This window comes from Epithele typhae (genome assembly GCF_022376455.1).
Source record: "Epithele typhae strain CBS 203.58 chromosome Unknown BXZ73scaffold_75, whole genome shotgun sequence".
Lineage (NCBI taxonomy): Eukaryota > Fungi > Basidiomycota > Agaricomycetes > Polyporales > Epitheliaceae > Epithele > Epithele typhae.
The window spans coordinates 114,608-129,320 of record NW_025954266.1 but is presented as its reverse complement, the minus strand read 5'-3'; the positions used below and the strand labels follow the sequence as shown (position 1 = coordinate 129,320).

General features: G+C 55.6%; 5 protein-coding genes across 5 annotated transcripts; 3 read left to right on the top strand and 2 right to left on the bottom strand.

Moving 5' to 3' along the window:
* Positions 1 to 633: 633 nt before the first annotated feature.
* BXZ73DRAFT_54031 (uncharacterized protein) lies at positions 634 to 1,056 on the bottom strand (the record flags this gene model as incomplete). Its single annotated transcript, XM_048021103.1, has 1 exon — positions 634 to 1,056. One exon carries the CDS (start codon positions 1,054 to 1,056, stop codon positions 634 to 636), a length of 423 nt encoding a protein of 140 aa, XP_047873145.1.
* A 2,668-nt stretch (positions 1,057 to 3,724) lies between these two features.
* BXZ73DRAFT_106027 (uncharacterized protein) lies at positions 3,725 to 4,327 on the top strand (the record flags this gene model as incomplete). The annotated part of the gene is made up of 1 exon (XM_048016485.1): positions 3,725 to 4,327. One exon carries the CDS (start codon positions 3,725 to 3,727, stop codon positions 4,325 to 4,327), a length of 603 nt encoding a protein of 200 aa, XP_047873144.1.
* A 3,621-nt stretch (positions 4,328 to 7,948) lies between these two features.
* BXZ73DRAFT_81228 (uncharacterized protein) lies at positions 7,949 to 8,940 on the top strand (the record flags this gene model as incomplete). Its single annotated transcript, XM_048023463.1, has 2 exons — positions 7,949 to 8,545; positions 8,578 to 8,940. 2 exons carry the CDS (start codon positions 7,949 to 7,951, stop codon positions 8,938 to 8,940), a joined length of 960 nt encoding a protein of 319 aa, XP_047873143.1.
* Positions 8,941 to 10,561: 1,621 nt separating this feature from the next.
* On the bottom strand, positions 10,562 to 11,214 carry BXZ73DRAFT_106025 (uncharacterized protein; the record flags this gene model as incomplete). Its single annotated transcript, XM_048016484.1, has 4 exons — positions 10,562 to 10,600; positions 10,661 to 10,679; positions 10,887 to 11,017; positions 11,077 to 11,214. The coding sequence occupies 4 exons, from the start codon at positions 11,212 to 11,214 to the stop codon at positions 10,562 to 10,564; spliced, it is 327 nt and encodes a 108-aa protein (XP_047873142.1).
* Positions 11,215 to 11,959: 745 nt separating this feature from the next.
* On the top strand, positions 11,960 to 14,316 carry BXZ73DRAFT_106024 (alpha/beta-hydrolase; the record flags this gene model as incomplete). Its single annotated transcript, XM_048016483.1, has 13 exons — positions 11,960 to 12,049; positions 12,112 to 12,320; positions 12,372 to 12,464; positions 12,525 to 12,859; positions 12,913 to 12,923; positions 12,985 to 13,053; positions 13,107 to 13,317; positions 13,365 to 13,497; positions 13,562 to 13,719; positions 13,776 to 13,897; positions 13,948 to 14,037; positions 14,091 to 14,162; positions 14,218 to 14,316. The coding sequence occupies 13 exons, from the start codon at positions 11,960 to 11,962 to the stop codon at positions 14,314 to 14,316; spliced, it is 1,692 nt and encodes a 563-aa protein (XP_047873141.1).
* Positions 14,317 to 14,713: the final 397 nt, after the last annotated feature.

The following is a 14,713-nucleotide window of genomic DNA, read 5'->3' as shown; positions in this document are numbered from 1 at the left end:
AAGGGAGTCGAAGTCGTGGGCGAGAGCGTGGGCGAGAGCGTGGGCGAGAGCGTGGGCGTGGGCGTGGGCGAAGTCGAAGTCGAAGGTGAAGGTGAAGGCGAAGGCGAGACGAGGTGAGCACACAGCACGCGCAGAAAGAGCGGGAGAGTGAACTGAGCATCAATAAGCAAAAACGTGAGCCTAAGTACATGCGACGCACGGGGCGAGTATGTAGACAGATCAATGTACAGTCCGAGACCCGAAAATGTACGAAATCGAGACCGAGAATGAAGGGGAAGTGGATACGAGAATACGAAATGTATGAGATGTAGAACAGGAGGACATACTAATCGTGCAAGAAGAGGAGGGGAATGAAGATGAGGAAATGGACGAGGTCGGCGTACTGTAGAGGAGGTGGATCGGGTGCGTGCCGTGCCGGCCTCGGTCGTGCGTGAACTGCGGCGTGGTGTGTCCGTAGGCGTCGCGCCTGGCCTGGAATGCTGGAGCGTCGATATGGAATGCTCGCGGACTGATCGCGATGGGTGCGCGCGGCGGAGAGGTCGAGGTACGTGAGGACGAGCGAGGTCGAGGTGGACGGCGACGCGCGGGCGCTAGTGTAGTCGCGGTGCACCGTACAGCGGCGGTGCGTGCGTATCATCGCTTTTCAGGGGCAACATCGAGGAGAATCCAGATGTATATCCAACAGTTTGAGGCCTTGTGTGCGAATAGCTGAGCACCGTCCATGGACAGAATAACACAGATGTCGTCATCCTTGATGCGCCCCTGCAAGCACGCCTCCCAGAAGTCCGAACCTTCATAGACGTCGCTGATGTGGTCGACATTCCCGTTACTTCTCAAAACCTGGTCGATGATAGCAGGCATCCGTCTCTGTCGATGGCGCATGTCGTGGGCAGACTCTGATGAGCTGTAATGAGCAAGAAGTTGCGGGGCAAGAGGGAACATGTAGTACGTTCGAACGGCGCGTTTCTTCTGGTCATAGCGAGAGGAAGAACAGTGATTGCAGATCTCCTTGCTCGCCTTTGGGCTGGTGTAAGCCATGCAGGATTCGGAGCACATGTCGTGGACGAGGGGATGAACTCCAGACAACTCAGTGAGCAGCTTCTTGACAGAGTGGAGGGAGGCCATAGACTCGTGATCTTCGTCTAACTCGGGGTTTGGCTGAGGGCGCATTTTGGCATCCAGCTCGTTATAGCATTCGTGCTCTTCAGTGTACCGTGCATCCGACGCAGATGTGTCCGAAGTGAAGAGACAGAGTGCAAACTTCTGGAGTGGAGTAATGGTGACGGAATCTGTGCTCGGGTTTCGAAGCCTGTGTATGGTGTCTTGATCAAGCGAAGAATGCTCAAGTTGAGTGCAGGAGCGCAGTGCATTGATTGTAGAGAGGGAAATGTCTAGTTCAGGAATGTTCGCAACTCGGGAAGGGATGTAGATCTGGTGCGGGGGTGCTGACAGCAGTTGCTGATTGAGATGAGTTGGTGGCGAGACTCCCGGGTTGTCAGAGTTGTTTAGCTGAGGGAAATCGGAGTCTGGGGTAGGTAGAAAGTCGACCCGCAGCCGGTCAGGCTCAACCCAATTGGTTCTGTCGGATGTGTGTGTTGCAAGCTGATGTGGGCGGGTGTAAAAAACTTTTTGAAGCACTAACACCATGTAACACTCACGGGATGTGTTGGATCTTCGTCAGGTGGACCAACATGTGGTGGAGGGGATTGTGTCCGCCGCCTCTGTGCCAAAGGCTCGGAGCCGGTGGTTTATGCCGCACGACGTTTCTGGGACGACACCCGCATGCCCTGAACTGGCTGAATGTAGGATCGATGGGGAGGATCGATCTGCCCATTCCGAAGCTGCTCTTCGCGAGCCTTGGAGTGACGGAACCATTTGCTGTGGGATCCGAATGGTTTGTTTTTGCCTAGACATTCTAAACAGCCGCAGTAATACTGGTCGGGCGGTTGAACGAGCAGCGGGGGATCCAAAGAGGGACGACGAGACTCGGAGTCCGCCATTCACAGTGTCGAGGCCGCGCGCAACACGGCCGCAGGAGCAGAAGGCGGGGCAATCGCGGTCATCGAGGCGCTCATATGGCACACTGGGCGTGCGGCACACAGAACACGGGCAGTATTCCCGAGGATTCCACTGGATCCGATGTGCGAGCAGAGGCAAGAACATATGGCTTCATTTTTTCACACGGCTGAAGGTGAGCCCGCTATACAGACGCCCAAACTGGATTATTCCGCCAGATCCTCCTACATCTGCTCGCTTACAGCGTCTCATAGGGTAATCCCCAAGGAATCCCTGGGATGCGAGCGCGTTTTGCCTGGGCTTCAACCCCCAACACCACCACTGCGTCTCAATACGCTCACGGTCGATAACGGAATGAATATCGCCATATCCCATAGCTCCTCCGAGCTGCGCGCCACTTTACCTGCTCTGTCGCCTGCGCGTGGCGTCGCTCCTGCAGGTGCCCCTCACCGTCTCCGCCGGTCCCGTAGGTCCTGTCGGCTTCTACAACGGGCCAGACGTCGCGCGCTCGCACTGTTGGGGTGAATAGTTCGTGTTGGGGAGCCGCCGGTAGCCGTGGAGGACGAGATGTGGATCGAGAAGATGGAAGCCGCTGGGGTGAAAACCGCGACGCGAATCGTGGTTATCAACGAGAGCGATGGACGATGGGCGAAGGTGCGCGCTCTCCTGCCATCCGACTAGAGCTGACGAGGATCGACAGTAAGTTGTAACGCAACATCGCACGTCATGTCTGGGCCGCGACTGCTATTCATACGCTTCACAGGGCGAGAATTCCTGTATCTGCCTCGTATCCGGCCCTCGTCTCAAATTTGCTCCCTCCTCGGCCTAGGCCTCAGCCTTTGTAACCTGCCTCTCTCGTTTCCATCGCACGACCGTCGAACCGCAACATCTGCCTTTCCCATCTCCATGACATCAAGCACCAGACAAGCCAAAGCCGAGCCCTGACTCCACTCTGGATCTCCACACCGTCATCGCTGTGCCTTTTCTTGGGCTCGGCTTCACTCCCTCTGACGGTACAACCTGGACGTCTCTCTGCGCTTGCTCCTATTAGGCTTTTCATCGCGGGGGCCCCGCTTTGTGCAGTCCGCTCGCGAAGGTGCACAATCAGCACGCGCACCGATGAAGGCGGAGCCCGCGCCCGGTGTGGTCTGGGAGAGCGCCTTGGACGGCTGTCCGGGGTGGAGGAGCGGTATGAGGATATTGTCATGGGGAGGGCGGTCGCGGCCAACCGGCTGTGGTCGCGCAACGCGAACCTGCACGCACCCACTCTCACGGGCGGTGGTCCCGCTGGCACCGCCGCACCGGCCCCTGCGTCCTTCAAAGACATGCGCGTAACGCGCATTGTTCACCGGAACGGGACGGCGATATCGTAAAGAACGGTCGCTCGCGGACGAGATCAATGAGGAGAGGCCCGGGGGGGGTGAAAGCACCGAAGATCTGGAGTGAAAGCAGTGACGGGACACAAGACACTGACTGAGACGAGCGGCGAAGGTGGAGGTACTTGCCTTGTCTCATAATCTTATCTCGCCGACCCAGCGCTGATAGGCTTGACAGTGATGCGGCATCACGCGGCGCGCAGATCCTGCCACTACGATAGCCTTCTTTGTCGCTACGGTCTCAGTCTACTCGGTGGCACGGTTCCTAACCTCAAAATCTGTGTCGCTTCTCATCTTTGTCGCTCGCCACTCCCCTCTCTCCGCACCATTTCATGACGATCCACTCGACATACTACTCGCGCCACTCACCGCTCGGCAACGCCCATCCTTTCCACAAGCTCCCGCAGGAGATCTTCGTCCACATCTTACTCTACGTCACCCGTCCCTTGGATTACGGTGGCCTCAAGTGGTCGCGTTATGGCCGGTGGGAAACTTCCATGTGGCTCCCTCTCCACGCCATCTGCCACCACTGGAACAACACCCTCATCTCCAAGAAGAGTTTATGGAACAAGATCGTTGTCTGTGGACCTAATGCACGCCAGTGGCTGTCATTCAGCCTCGAACACTCTGCGGGCGTTCCCTTCGAGGTTGCTTTCAACTGGTCCAGTCGAAACCTGAAGGACCTCGACTGCTTGCTCAAGGATATCCTCCCGCACGCGATGTTCCTCCGCTCCATCACCGTCACACTCTACTACCGTTCATATTTCGACCCTCTAGAGTCGTTCTTACGCTCTGTCAAGCTTCCCCGGCTGACCACGCTCGACATATCCGATATCGAAGGATACGTGCTAGATACCCCGTTATCACTCAGCGCGACCCATGTTCACCTGTGGTCACCACGGCTGTATTACAATGCCCCAGGTACATGGGAATAAGCTTTTGCTATTCCTGAGGGCGTTGTTATTGTAATAAACGTGGTGAGGTCTTTAACAATAACAACGCAAGGGGGTCTTGTAATAACTGGTGCTGAGGCTGTTAAAAGCAACGTGGGGTTGTTAAAACTGGCGTAGGGTTGTTAAAACTGACGTGGGGTTGTTAAAACTGGCGTAGGGTTGTTAAAACTGACGTGGGGCTGTCAAAAAGGGTGCAGGGTTGTTAAAATCGACGTGGGGCTGTAAAAAAGGGTGCAGGGTTGTTAAAATCGACGTGGGGTTGTTAAAAAGGGTGCAGGGTTGTTAAAATCGACGTGGGGCTGTTAAAATCGACGTGGGGTTGTTAAAAAGGGTGCAGGGTTGTTAAAATCGACGTGGGGCTGTTAAAACCGACGTGGGGCTGTCAAAAAGGATGCAGGGTTGTTAAAATCGACGTGGGGCTGTTAAAACCGACGTGGGGCTGTCAAAAAGGGTGCAGGGTTGTTAAAATCGACGTGGGGCTGTTAAAATCGACGTGGGGCTGTTAAAACCGACGTGGGGCTGTCAAAAAAGATGCTGGGTTGTTAAAATCGACGTGGGGCTGTAAAAAAGGGTGCAGGGCTGTTAAAACTGACGTAGGGTTGTTAAAATCGACGTGGGGCTGTCAAAAAAGATGCTGGGTTGTTAAAAGTGACGTGGAGATATTACAGAATGTGCCAGCCTGTAATAACTGACGTAGAAGTATTACAGAACATGCTAGGCTGTAATAACTAACACCAGGGTCCCACTGGGACCTACCTAGCTATAAATAGCCTGGTTCAGGTACTGCTACAGATGGGCATTCTGGCAGGTATAGTGGGCTGGAATTGGGGATAAACGGTTAGCTAGAGATGAGAATGGCTAAAAGGATACGTTTGGGCTGGTATAAGCAGCTGGAATGGGGAGCAGTAGCTAGTATTTACCAGTAAATGGGCAGCCTGGGGTGCAGCACAGGGTGGGGAAATCGTCAGGCACTAGTTACTTATCAAAAGAGGCATCTAATAGCTTTCTAACAAATCCAAGATCATGTTGATTGGAGCAGTATTGGTGGAGATACAGATGTACCCCCGTTTTGGCCGATAGGAGCATCTGCTAGAATCAGAACTGGTGGATGGAATCCCCTGGTTCTTGTTGTATACCGTGTGGATTGCCTTCCAATGAGTGGGGTCGAAATCCGATCGGAGAAAAACCCCTTCATTACGGAATAGATTGCTGATTACGCTTCAGCCACAGCGCTTTTGATCTCTCAATAGCCACTTCCCATATGCTCCGATAAGTGTTCTTTTTTTTGCAGTCTTTTCCTCTACTCTACGGAAAAGTGTTCTAGGTGTCATTTTAACAAGAACAGCCCTCTGTACCTTCCTGTGCAGCTGTGCACACTTGCAGACCTTTGCCTCACCCATCCATAACCGCTCCATTTATCAATCTGGTTCTTGTTGTATTGTTTGACCATTGTGGTATACTTTATGTTCCTAGTATAAAAACATTATCGGTCTTTGTTTAGGCTATATCCATCCTTATCTCTCCTCCATGCATTGCCCCCATCAGCACATGAATCCATCTCCGATCAATGTACACTACATAGATCTGATAAGAGCTTGAACACACCTATCCAACGCAGGTACAATCACGAAGATCGGTGAAGAACTCAGGAAGTAACAGTGTCTACAGCTGAAACAGGGCTCATTTTGCTCTACAGCCATGCCCCTCACTCTACACAAATGTGAAATAGGGCACACACACACATATACCTATGGCAATAACACATGGAACATGTTTCAGGATGATATTGAATATGACTTAGCACCTCTGCCACATGTGGGGGCAAGTGTACCATTCCTTGCAGGGTTGAGTGGGTGTTATGTGAAGAGGTTTCATCCCACACTTTGTAGCCCAGTGGTGCATTCTGGGCTCCAATGGAACATCTTCACCAATTCTGGGCCGATTCACATGGTTCTTTCTGCATCTTGTAGCTGTGTTCGAGGCGAGTTCTGATCGACTTCACAAGAGACTATCAGAGTATCACATATAATTGGATCGGGGGAGCAAGTGGGGGGACAGATAGGGGCATTACATTATCAAACATGTTCTGATAAGTATGATCCTTACATATCTTAGGGCCCTTGAGCAGTGCCAATTCGACACAGAAGACACCATGGTGATATAATGGGTAGTTATGGAGGGGTGAGGCAAAGGTCTGCAAGTGTGCACAGCTGCACAGGAAGGTACAGAGGGCTGTTCTTGTTAAAATGACACCTAGAACACTTTTCCGTAGAGTAGAGGAAAAGACTGCAAAAAAAAGAACACTTATCGGAGCATATGGGAAGTGGCTATTGAGAGATCAAAAGCGCTGTGGCTGAAGCGTAATCAGCAATCTATTCCGTAATGAAGGGGTTTTTCTCCGATCGGATTTCGACCCCACTCATTGGAAGGCAATCCACACGGTATACAACAAGAACCAGGGGATTCCATCCACCAGTTCTGATTCTAGCAGATGCTCCTATCGGCCAAAACGGGGGTACATCTGTATCTCCACCAATACTGCTCCAATCAACATGATCTTGGATTTGTTAGAAAGCTATTAGATGCCTCTTTTGATAAGTAACTAGTGCCTGACGATTTCCCCACCCTGTGCTGCACCCCAGGCTGCCCATTTACTGGTAAATACTAGCTACTGCTCCCCATTCCAGCTGCTTATACCAGCCCAAACGTATCCTTTTAGCCATTCTCATCTCTAGCTAACCGTTTATCCCCAATTCCAGCCCACTATACCTGCCAGAATGCCCATCTGTAGCAGTACCTGAACCAGGCTATTTATAGCTAGGTAGGTCCCAGTGGGACCCTGGTGTTAGTTATTACAGCCTAGCATGTTCTGTAATACTTCTACGTCAGTTATTACAGGCTGGCACATTCTGTAATATCTCCACGTCACTTTTAACAACCCAGCATCTTTTTTGACAGCCCCACGTCGATTTTAACAACCCTACGTCAGTTTTAACAGCCCTGCACCCTTTTTTACAGCCCCACGTCGATTTTAACAACCCAGCATCTTTTTTGACAGCCCCACGTCGGTTTTAACAGCCCCACGTCGATTTTAACAGCCCCACGTCGATTTTAACAACCCTGCACCCTTTTTGACAGCCCCACGTCGGTTTTAACAGCCCCACGTCGATTTTAACAACCCTGCATCCTTTTTGACAGCCCCACGTCGGTTTTAACAGCCCCACGTCGATTTTAACAACCCTGCACCCTTTTTAACAACCCCACGTCGATTTTAACAGCCCCACGTCGATTTTAACAACCCTGCACCCTTTTTAACAACCCCACGTCGATTTTAACAACCCTGCACCCTTTTTTACAGCCCCACGTCGATTTTAACAACCCTGCACCCTTTTTGACAGCCCCACGTCAGTTTTAACAACCCTACGCCAGTTTTAACAACCCCACGTCAGTTTTAACAACCCTACGCCAGTTTTAACAACCCCACGTTGCTTTTAACAGCCTCAGCACCAGTTATTACAAGACCCCCTTGCGTTGTTATTGTTAAAGACCTCACCACGTTTATTACAATAACAACGCCCTCAGGAATAGCAAAAGCTTATTCCCATGTACCTGGGGCATTGTAATACAGCCGTGGTGACCACAGGTGCCCATGTTCCCACCCTCGACACGCTCTCCCTCAACGCGAACTGGATGGTTCCGGGACCAGACATAATCGCGCAGTTGCGAGAAGTGAGGTTCACGCACAAGCTCAAGTTCACCGCGTGGCATCTCCTCCAGTTCCTCCGCGCAACCACTCGCCTCGAATCCTTCATCATGGAGTCCGGCATCCGGTTCGGCGATGAAGAATGGGACGAATTCGAGGGGCAGATACCGTACGACAGCCTGGAGCCTCTCACACAGCACCGCCTTCACACGTTCGAGCTTTCAGGCGGGATCGAAACACCCGCTCTGCTGGACATCCTTCTCCAGTGCATCCGCCTCCCTCGCGCGCGGACCATCCACATCAACTACGCAGGACTCAGCTGCGACGACCTTTACGTTCTCCCCGAAGACCTACGCGAAATCATCCCCTTCCTCAGCTCTGTGACCACGCTCTCCCTCACCCTCGAAGAGGATGGGTGCGTCCTCGCCAGCCACACCCCCGACAGGCGCGCCTTCTCCATCCGCCTCACCTACTGGGCGTACGGCTTCAACCTCGCCGTCGCACTCCCCGCCGCCTGGACACGCTCGAGCCCTGTACCGCGGTGACCACCGTGGACGCCCTCGGGTCCGGCTTCACGCGCTTCGACACGGCGGCGTGGGCGGCGCTCTTCGGGCGGTTCCCGCGGCTCGCGCGGGTGTCGCTCGTGTACATGTTTCCTGGGCGAAAGGAAAGGTACGACTACCGTGAGGGGTACGAGCCGCACGCGCTCGGGGCGCTAGAGGGGGTGCTGCGCAGACGCGCGGACGCGGGCGCGCCGCTGGAGGAGCTCACACTGCGTGCGGTGTGGGAGCATTGTCCGGACTTCATCGCGGAGTGGAGGGGCCGGTTTGAGAAGGCTGGGGTAGATAGGGCGGTGGTGGTCACGAAGGAAAGGTTTGCGCGCGAATATTGATAGTGGGAAGAGACGAGTGCGACTCTGTGTCATGGCTATGCTTGCCGCGAGTTGAATGTACTTTACATTGGCTCCTAGTTGAGCGCTAATTGCTCACGATAAGATATCAACTAGTACGATTAGATCTAGTGGATACGTACGTCATCCGCAACTTTCATCTTCCCCGACGCCTTCGACTTACCACCCCCTGAGTACCTTCACCGTCATCACTCCATCCAGCGCCAGCTGGTTAATCCACTCCGTCTCTCTGTCTTCACCCAACGACATCTCTCCGACGAACACCAGTTCGTGCATAAATAGATGAAGGACACAGTGATGCTTGTTAGACGCCGCATCGCTGTGTGCCAGACTCAGCGGAGACTCGACTCAGTCGATCTCCCAGGCCTCGGCTGACTTGCCGGCACCGTCGATCTCCAGCCGGGCGAGCTGGGGTAAGTCGGGGAGGGGTCTTCACCTAGCTGTCGTCGCCCAGGCTGGAGACGAGGGAGCGTCCGCGGGGCTCGAGGGCCTGGACGGAGCCGATGGCGGCAAGGAGCCAGGCCTTGGGCGCACCCGTCCCACTCCGAGTCATAGCATCCTTCTCGCCCTTTCTCGCCCTCATCTCGTGTGAGCAGTCACAGGCTGCGCTGCGAGTTCACCGTGGCTGCCTTCATGATGTGTTGGGGTTTCTTGTTGTGGGAAAAACGAGGACGACACTCTGGCCACGGACGGGGAGAAGGGGACAATGCGGGAGGGGTTCGCGGGGAGATGTTGACGAAGACGCATAAGTGAGTAAGAGCAATCCTCTGGCCATGTTTCCGTGGGCTCGAGAAACAGGCGCCAACGTGGTCTAATGAGCGCGTGGATGGATGAGGTGGTTCCGGTCCCGGGGCATTGGTGTTCATATGGAGCCCTGACATGTTGAACGTGCACGGCTGGGATCCTCGGAGCGTCCCGTGAACGTGTCGAGGAGTGTCATGCGTGTTCATCGTTGATGATTGTTATGTGCAGTGTTCGATGAACGAAAGAAGGGGTTGAACTTGAGGTTGCAGGGAATCGTGGGAGCACGTCGTGGAACAAAAGTGTAGAGCAGTAGACACCGCACAGGCAGGAGCTTGTGTTTCCGAGTCACGTCGGGTAGGGGAGAGGATGAAAGGGTGCAGGCTGCCCGAGATGATGTGTGGTGCGATTTGCCTGCTGTAGGTCGTTGGGGTGTAGAGGTATACGTTCTGGAGGCCGGAAATCTAACGGGATGGCATGACTTGATATGCAACATATTCAGCTAGGGATAGGTGATAGAGCGGATGAAGTGGTCTCTACCCGAGCGAAACTGATACCAATCACAGCCGAACAGAGCGGAAAGGCTAAAAATCTCGAGAAGAGGGGATAGGTCGCCATATGAAAGCCCCGGCCAAGTGAGAGAGACATGCGTACATCCAACCCGTTCTGCTGATTGTCATAGCTTCGCGCCAGGCGTGAAGGGGCCGATAGTGGAGAATGGGTCCTATTGGCAGATTACGACACCATAGGAACTAGTCTACGTTTTACGCTGTGACAGCATGAGCGACGCAACATGAGGAAAGCAGGCAATGGGCGTACCTATGACGGGAAGCCTGAACTGCGTCTGTACCTCCGTCTCCTTCTACTTGAGCTCGGCGAAGAGTTTTGGCGCGGCGCAGCCCTGAGGGGAAGACGTGGAGTGAGCGAAAGCGCGCCGGCGGGGATGAAGAGAGCAACGTACGTTGACGCAGTGCATCATGCTGCACGGCGCGCAGGAAGACACGTCAGAAAATACGCATACAGCAAGCGTAAAGCAACTCACTGGTCTGGACACGAGGAAAGAAACGAGCGAGCACGCGAGCTACGTCAGTCCAAGAAAACGACAAGCAGAACCCGCGCAGACGCCACTCACAGCTGCCGCACATCGTCAGCACGAGCCCGCACCCATGGTGAAGAAGAACACTCACAACTCCTCGACGCAGTCCTCGCCCTTGAAGCCCTCGCCGGCGTTCACCTTCTCCTCGCAATGCGCAAAGTGCTTCGCGAGAGGCGCGCACTTGGCCGTCTCCGCGCACTCATCCTGGATTTTGGGGAAGATCTACCGCGCGCATGACGCGTCAACGCGAGGAAAAGAATGACGCGAGTGAATAAACGTACGTCTTCAGGCTCCTCCTCCTCCTCGGGCTCCTGCTCCTGGGCTTCCTCCTGCGCGGGCTCCTTGTCCTCGGGCTTCTCCTCCGGGGCGTCGGCGTGCACGGTTTCGAGGAAGGACGAGAAGAAGGACGAGAGCGACATGGTCGAACGCGGGCGGGTCGTGGTCGTGGTCGTGGTCGCGGTGCACGCTGGCTGCTCCTCTGGGTTGAGCCTGCGCGCCTCGGTACCTCCCGGAACAGCGTGTCCGGCGCTAATGGGCGTCCTCAACGCGAACCGGTTCGACTCAAGTGGCCCACAAGCGCCGTACATATGGTCCGTGCGTGGGAACATTAGGGCAGGCGGGACTCATAAGCGTCGATGAAGCGCCGGCTCTTCAGACATCCTTCCACGATCATAACGCCGCTGACGAGACCGCAGGCAGCGAGATGAGCACGGTTCCCGTCTGGGAGCCGGCGCTGACATCGCTCGTCCGGCCACCCACCTTGTTACCGAGAAGGGACGGGCTGCGAGACAGCTGAGGCGTTGCTTGTTAGTCGTGGATTCGGTCGTCGGTCTCTTGCAATCCCATCGATGTCGTGCGATCTTGGTGGTGGTGCCTGAAGCCGAGAACTTTAAGCCGTGTCGACGTCGGAGTTGGGGGCTGGGCTTGATACATTCGGTGAGCTTTCGTCCAACGTGCGCAGTCTCTGACCTGGTGATTTTGCTCCTCCAGCATGTTACCTCCGAGTCCCGGTGAGTACTGCCGGCGCCGAAGGGTAGACATGCCCGCAGTGGGAAGCCGTTGCAGCTGCGAGCGTCCCAGGATGTGCGGAGCCTAAGCTTTGGCCTCCAACGCGTATATATACGCTGGGGTTGGACCATGACATGCAACAGCTCGCCACACAAGATGCTTTTCACCTTGCTGAACCTCGCCCTTGTCACTGCAGCGACAACTCTGGCATCGCCAACTCACGCTCACGCGGGCAACACTAGCAACGTACGCTCACTGTACGCGTCTGGTGTGTGAACTGCGAGCTGACCACTTCCCTACACCGACAGATTGAATGGTTCGCCTGCGATCCAGCTACGATCAGCAACGTCAGCATCTCGTGCGGTTTCTTCCATGTCCCACTTGATTACCACGACCCCGCTGCGGGCGAGGGACGCATCGCGTTCGGGATGCTGAACGCGACCGTCCCCGCGTCGGAGAAGTTGGGAACAGTGTTCTTCAACCCGGGTGAGATCCACGAGACTTCGCCTTTGCAGAGGTGACTGACCTGTGGTGTCACGGGTGGCCCGGCGGCGTCGGGGATCCTCAGCATCGCGTTCAACGCGGACCTCCTACAGACGCTCACCGCCAGGCTTTACGACATCGTCAGCCTCGACACACGCGGCACCGGGAATCTGACTATGTGCGCCTCCGCGTCCGGTCCCTCTCTCTGAGACGCGCGCTGACGATGATGCCGACGCAGCCCTGGGGACGTGTTCTGCTTCAACAGCCCCGAAGACCAGGACGCGTTCTTCGCCGGCACGATTCAGGACACGGGCATCGCATACACGGGACGGTTCGAAGACCCTGAAGACGTCGCGGCGCTCCTCGCACAGGCTCCGCTCATGCAGGACAAGTACGAGACGCTCGGGCAGCGCTGCCTCGAGCACTCAAGCGGGCACCTCCTCAAGTACGTCGGCTCCGCGGCGACGGTGCGGGACGTGGCTGGACTTGCGGACGCGCTGGACGGCGAGGGCAGCGCGATCAACTTTGTTGCGGTCTCGTACGGGACCTTGGTCGCGATGTGGCTGGCGAACAGTACGTGCATCGTCGTCTGCAGAGCGTCCAGGAGCTGATACCATTCGAACTAGTGTTTCCCGAAGTACGTGGTTCGATCTGCGCTCGCTTCGATCTGTGCACCTGACCACGCCGACTTCTTGCAGCGCGTGGGCCGCTTCGTCCTCGACGGCGTCCTCGACCCCGTCTTCCTCGCCACTCAAAGCCTCTCCCTTGTGCGTCTTCCCTCCCCCTCCCGCGTCCCTCGCGCTCACAGACCTCTCCGCAGCATTGGTCCCACCAGCTCGTCGATGTAGATAGCGCATACACCGCCTTCCTCGCCGGCTGCGCACTCGCTGGACCCGCCGCCTGCTCGATCGCACCCCATGTCAACTCCTCCGCCTCAGACATCGACGGCGCAGTCAACGCGCTGCTTCAGGCCGCGCACGACGCGGAACGCGCGAACGCGTCAGTACCCGTGACTTCGGGCGACATCCGCAGTGAGTCGTGACACTCTGCATGCACGCGGTGTCTCAAGGATGCGCAGTGGAGCTGTATGGGACGCTGCTCAACCCGACCGAGTGGACATCGTTCGCGAACGACGAGTGGCCCCAGTTCGTGGCCGCTGTGGGAGGCGAGACGGGAACAAACACATCGACTAGGACCGAAGTGCGCCGAGGGTGCGTCCGATCCTAGAGCCCCAGGTCTGAGATCTGACCCTCAGTGCTCTCTTCATACGATCAGTATGCACGTGCGTCGTGGGTACGGCTCTCAAGAGAATACCACGACGCCTTTGAGCGCGTCCGCAATCCTGTGCGGGGACAGCGTCGACGTCCGTGACTCCAGCATGCGCGCCGTGTTTAACAACCTGATCGCCGCCGCGCGCAACGTTTCTCGCATCGGTACGCACATATCTCTCGTCCTCGCGCGCGCAAATTTCATGTATGCGCACACACAGCTGGGGCCGAGTGGCCCGCGGAGATGTACACGTGCGACTTCTGGCCGGTGCGCGCGGTCGAGCGATACCAAGGTCCGTTCAACAAGACGCTCGCGAGTCCAATTCTGGTGCTTTCGAACGTGGTAATGCCCCTCGTTTTTTCTGAACGTACGCTGGGCTCACGCTCCAGCAGTTCGATCCCATCACCCCGCTGGCAGGCGCTCAGGAGATAATCACTCTGTTGGGAAGTCAAGCGAGGCTTATCACTCAGCAAGGCATTGGGGTAAGTCGTCGTCTGCCTACGTGATGTTCCGTACGTTCACGCGACCCCCTTAGCACACCACCAACTCGGAGCCGCCTTCGGCATGCTTGATCGAGGCCGTGGTTGGGTACATGGTCAACGGCACGGTAAGCCAGCTAACCTCCTGTCACTGGGCGGATGTGCTAATGAGTATGCGAACAGCTGCCCACCGATAACAGCGTAGTGTGTCCAGTCGCTGAGGACTTTGAGCCGTTCGCAGGGGTAAACACGGAGATGATCTTTGCAACCATGGGTCTGTGAATTTCTCGCGAGGATCTACGTCGGTTTACTGCACTTGTTGTCAATGGTACTGGTTGTAATTGACATGGACATGTGTCATTTTCTGCCTTCTCCCGCAACTAGAAGCCCCAATACATCGTGAAGGCAGTCATCGCGAACTCGCAGCGCAGCTTGTGACAGCTCCCTCCTGCGCGATGACAGCTGGGTGAAGACCCTTCCACGCCTTACCCCAACTCGCCCGGCTGGAGATCTACGGCGCCGGAAAGTCAGCTGAGGCCTGGGAGATCGATTGAGTCGAATCTCCGAGCGCTGAGTCCGGCACACAGCGATGTGGCGCCTGGCAAGCATCGCTGGTTCCTTCATCGACTACCCATGCACGCCAAAATCAACGTCAATGTCCCCGCCCCGATACACAAAC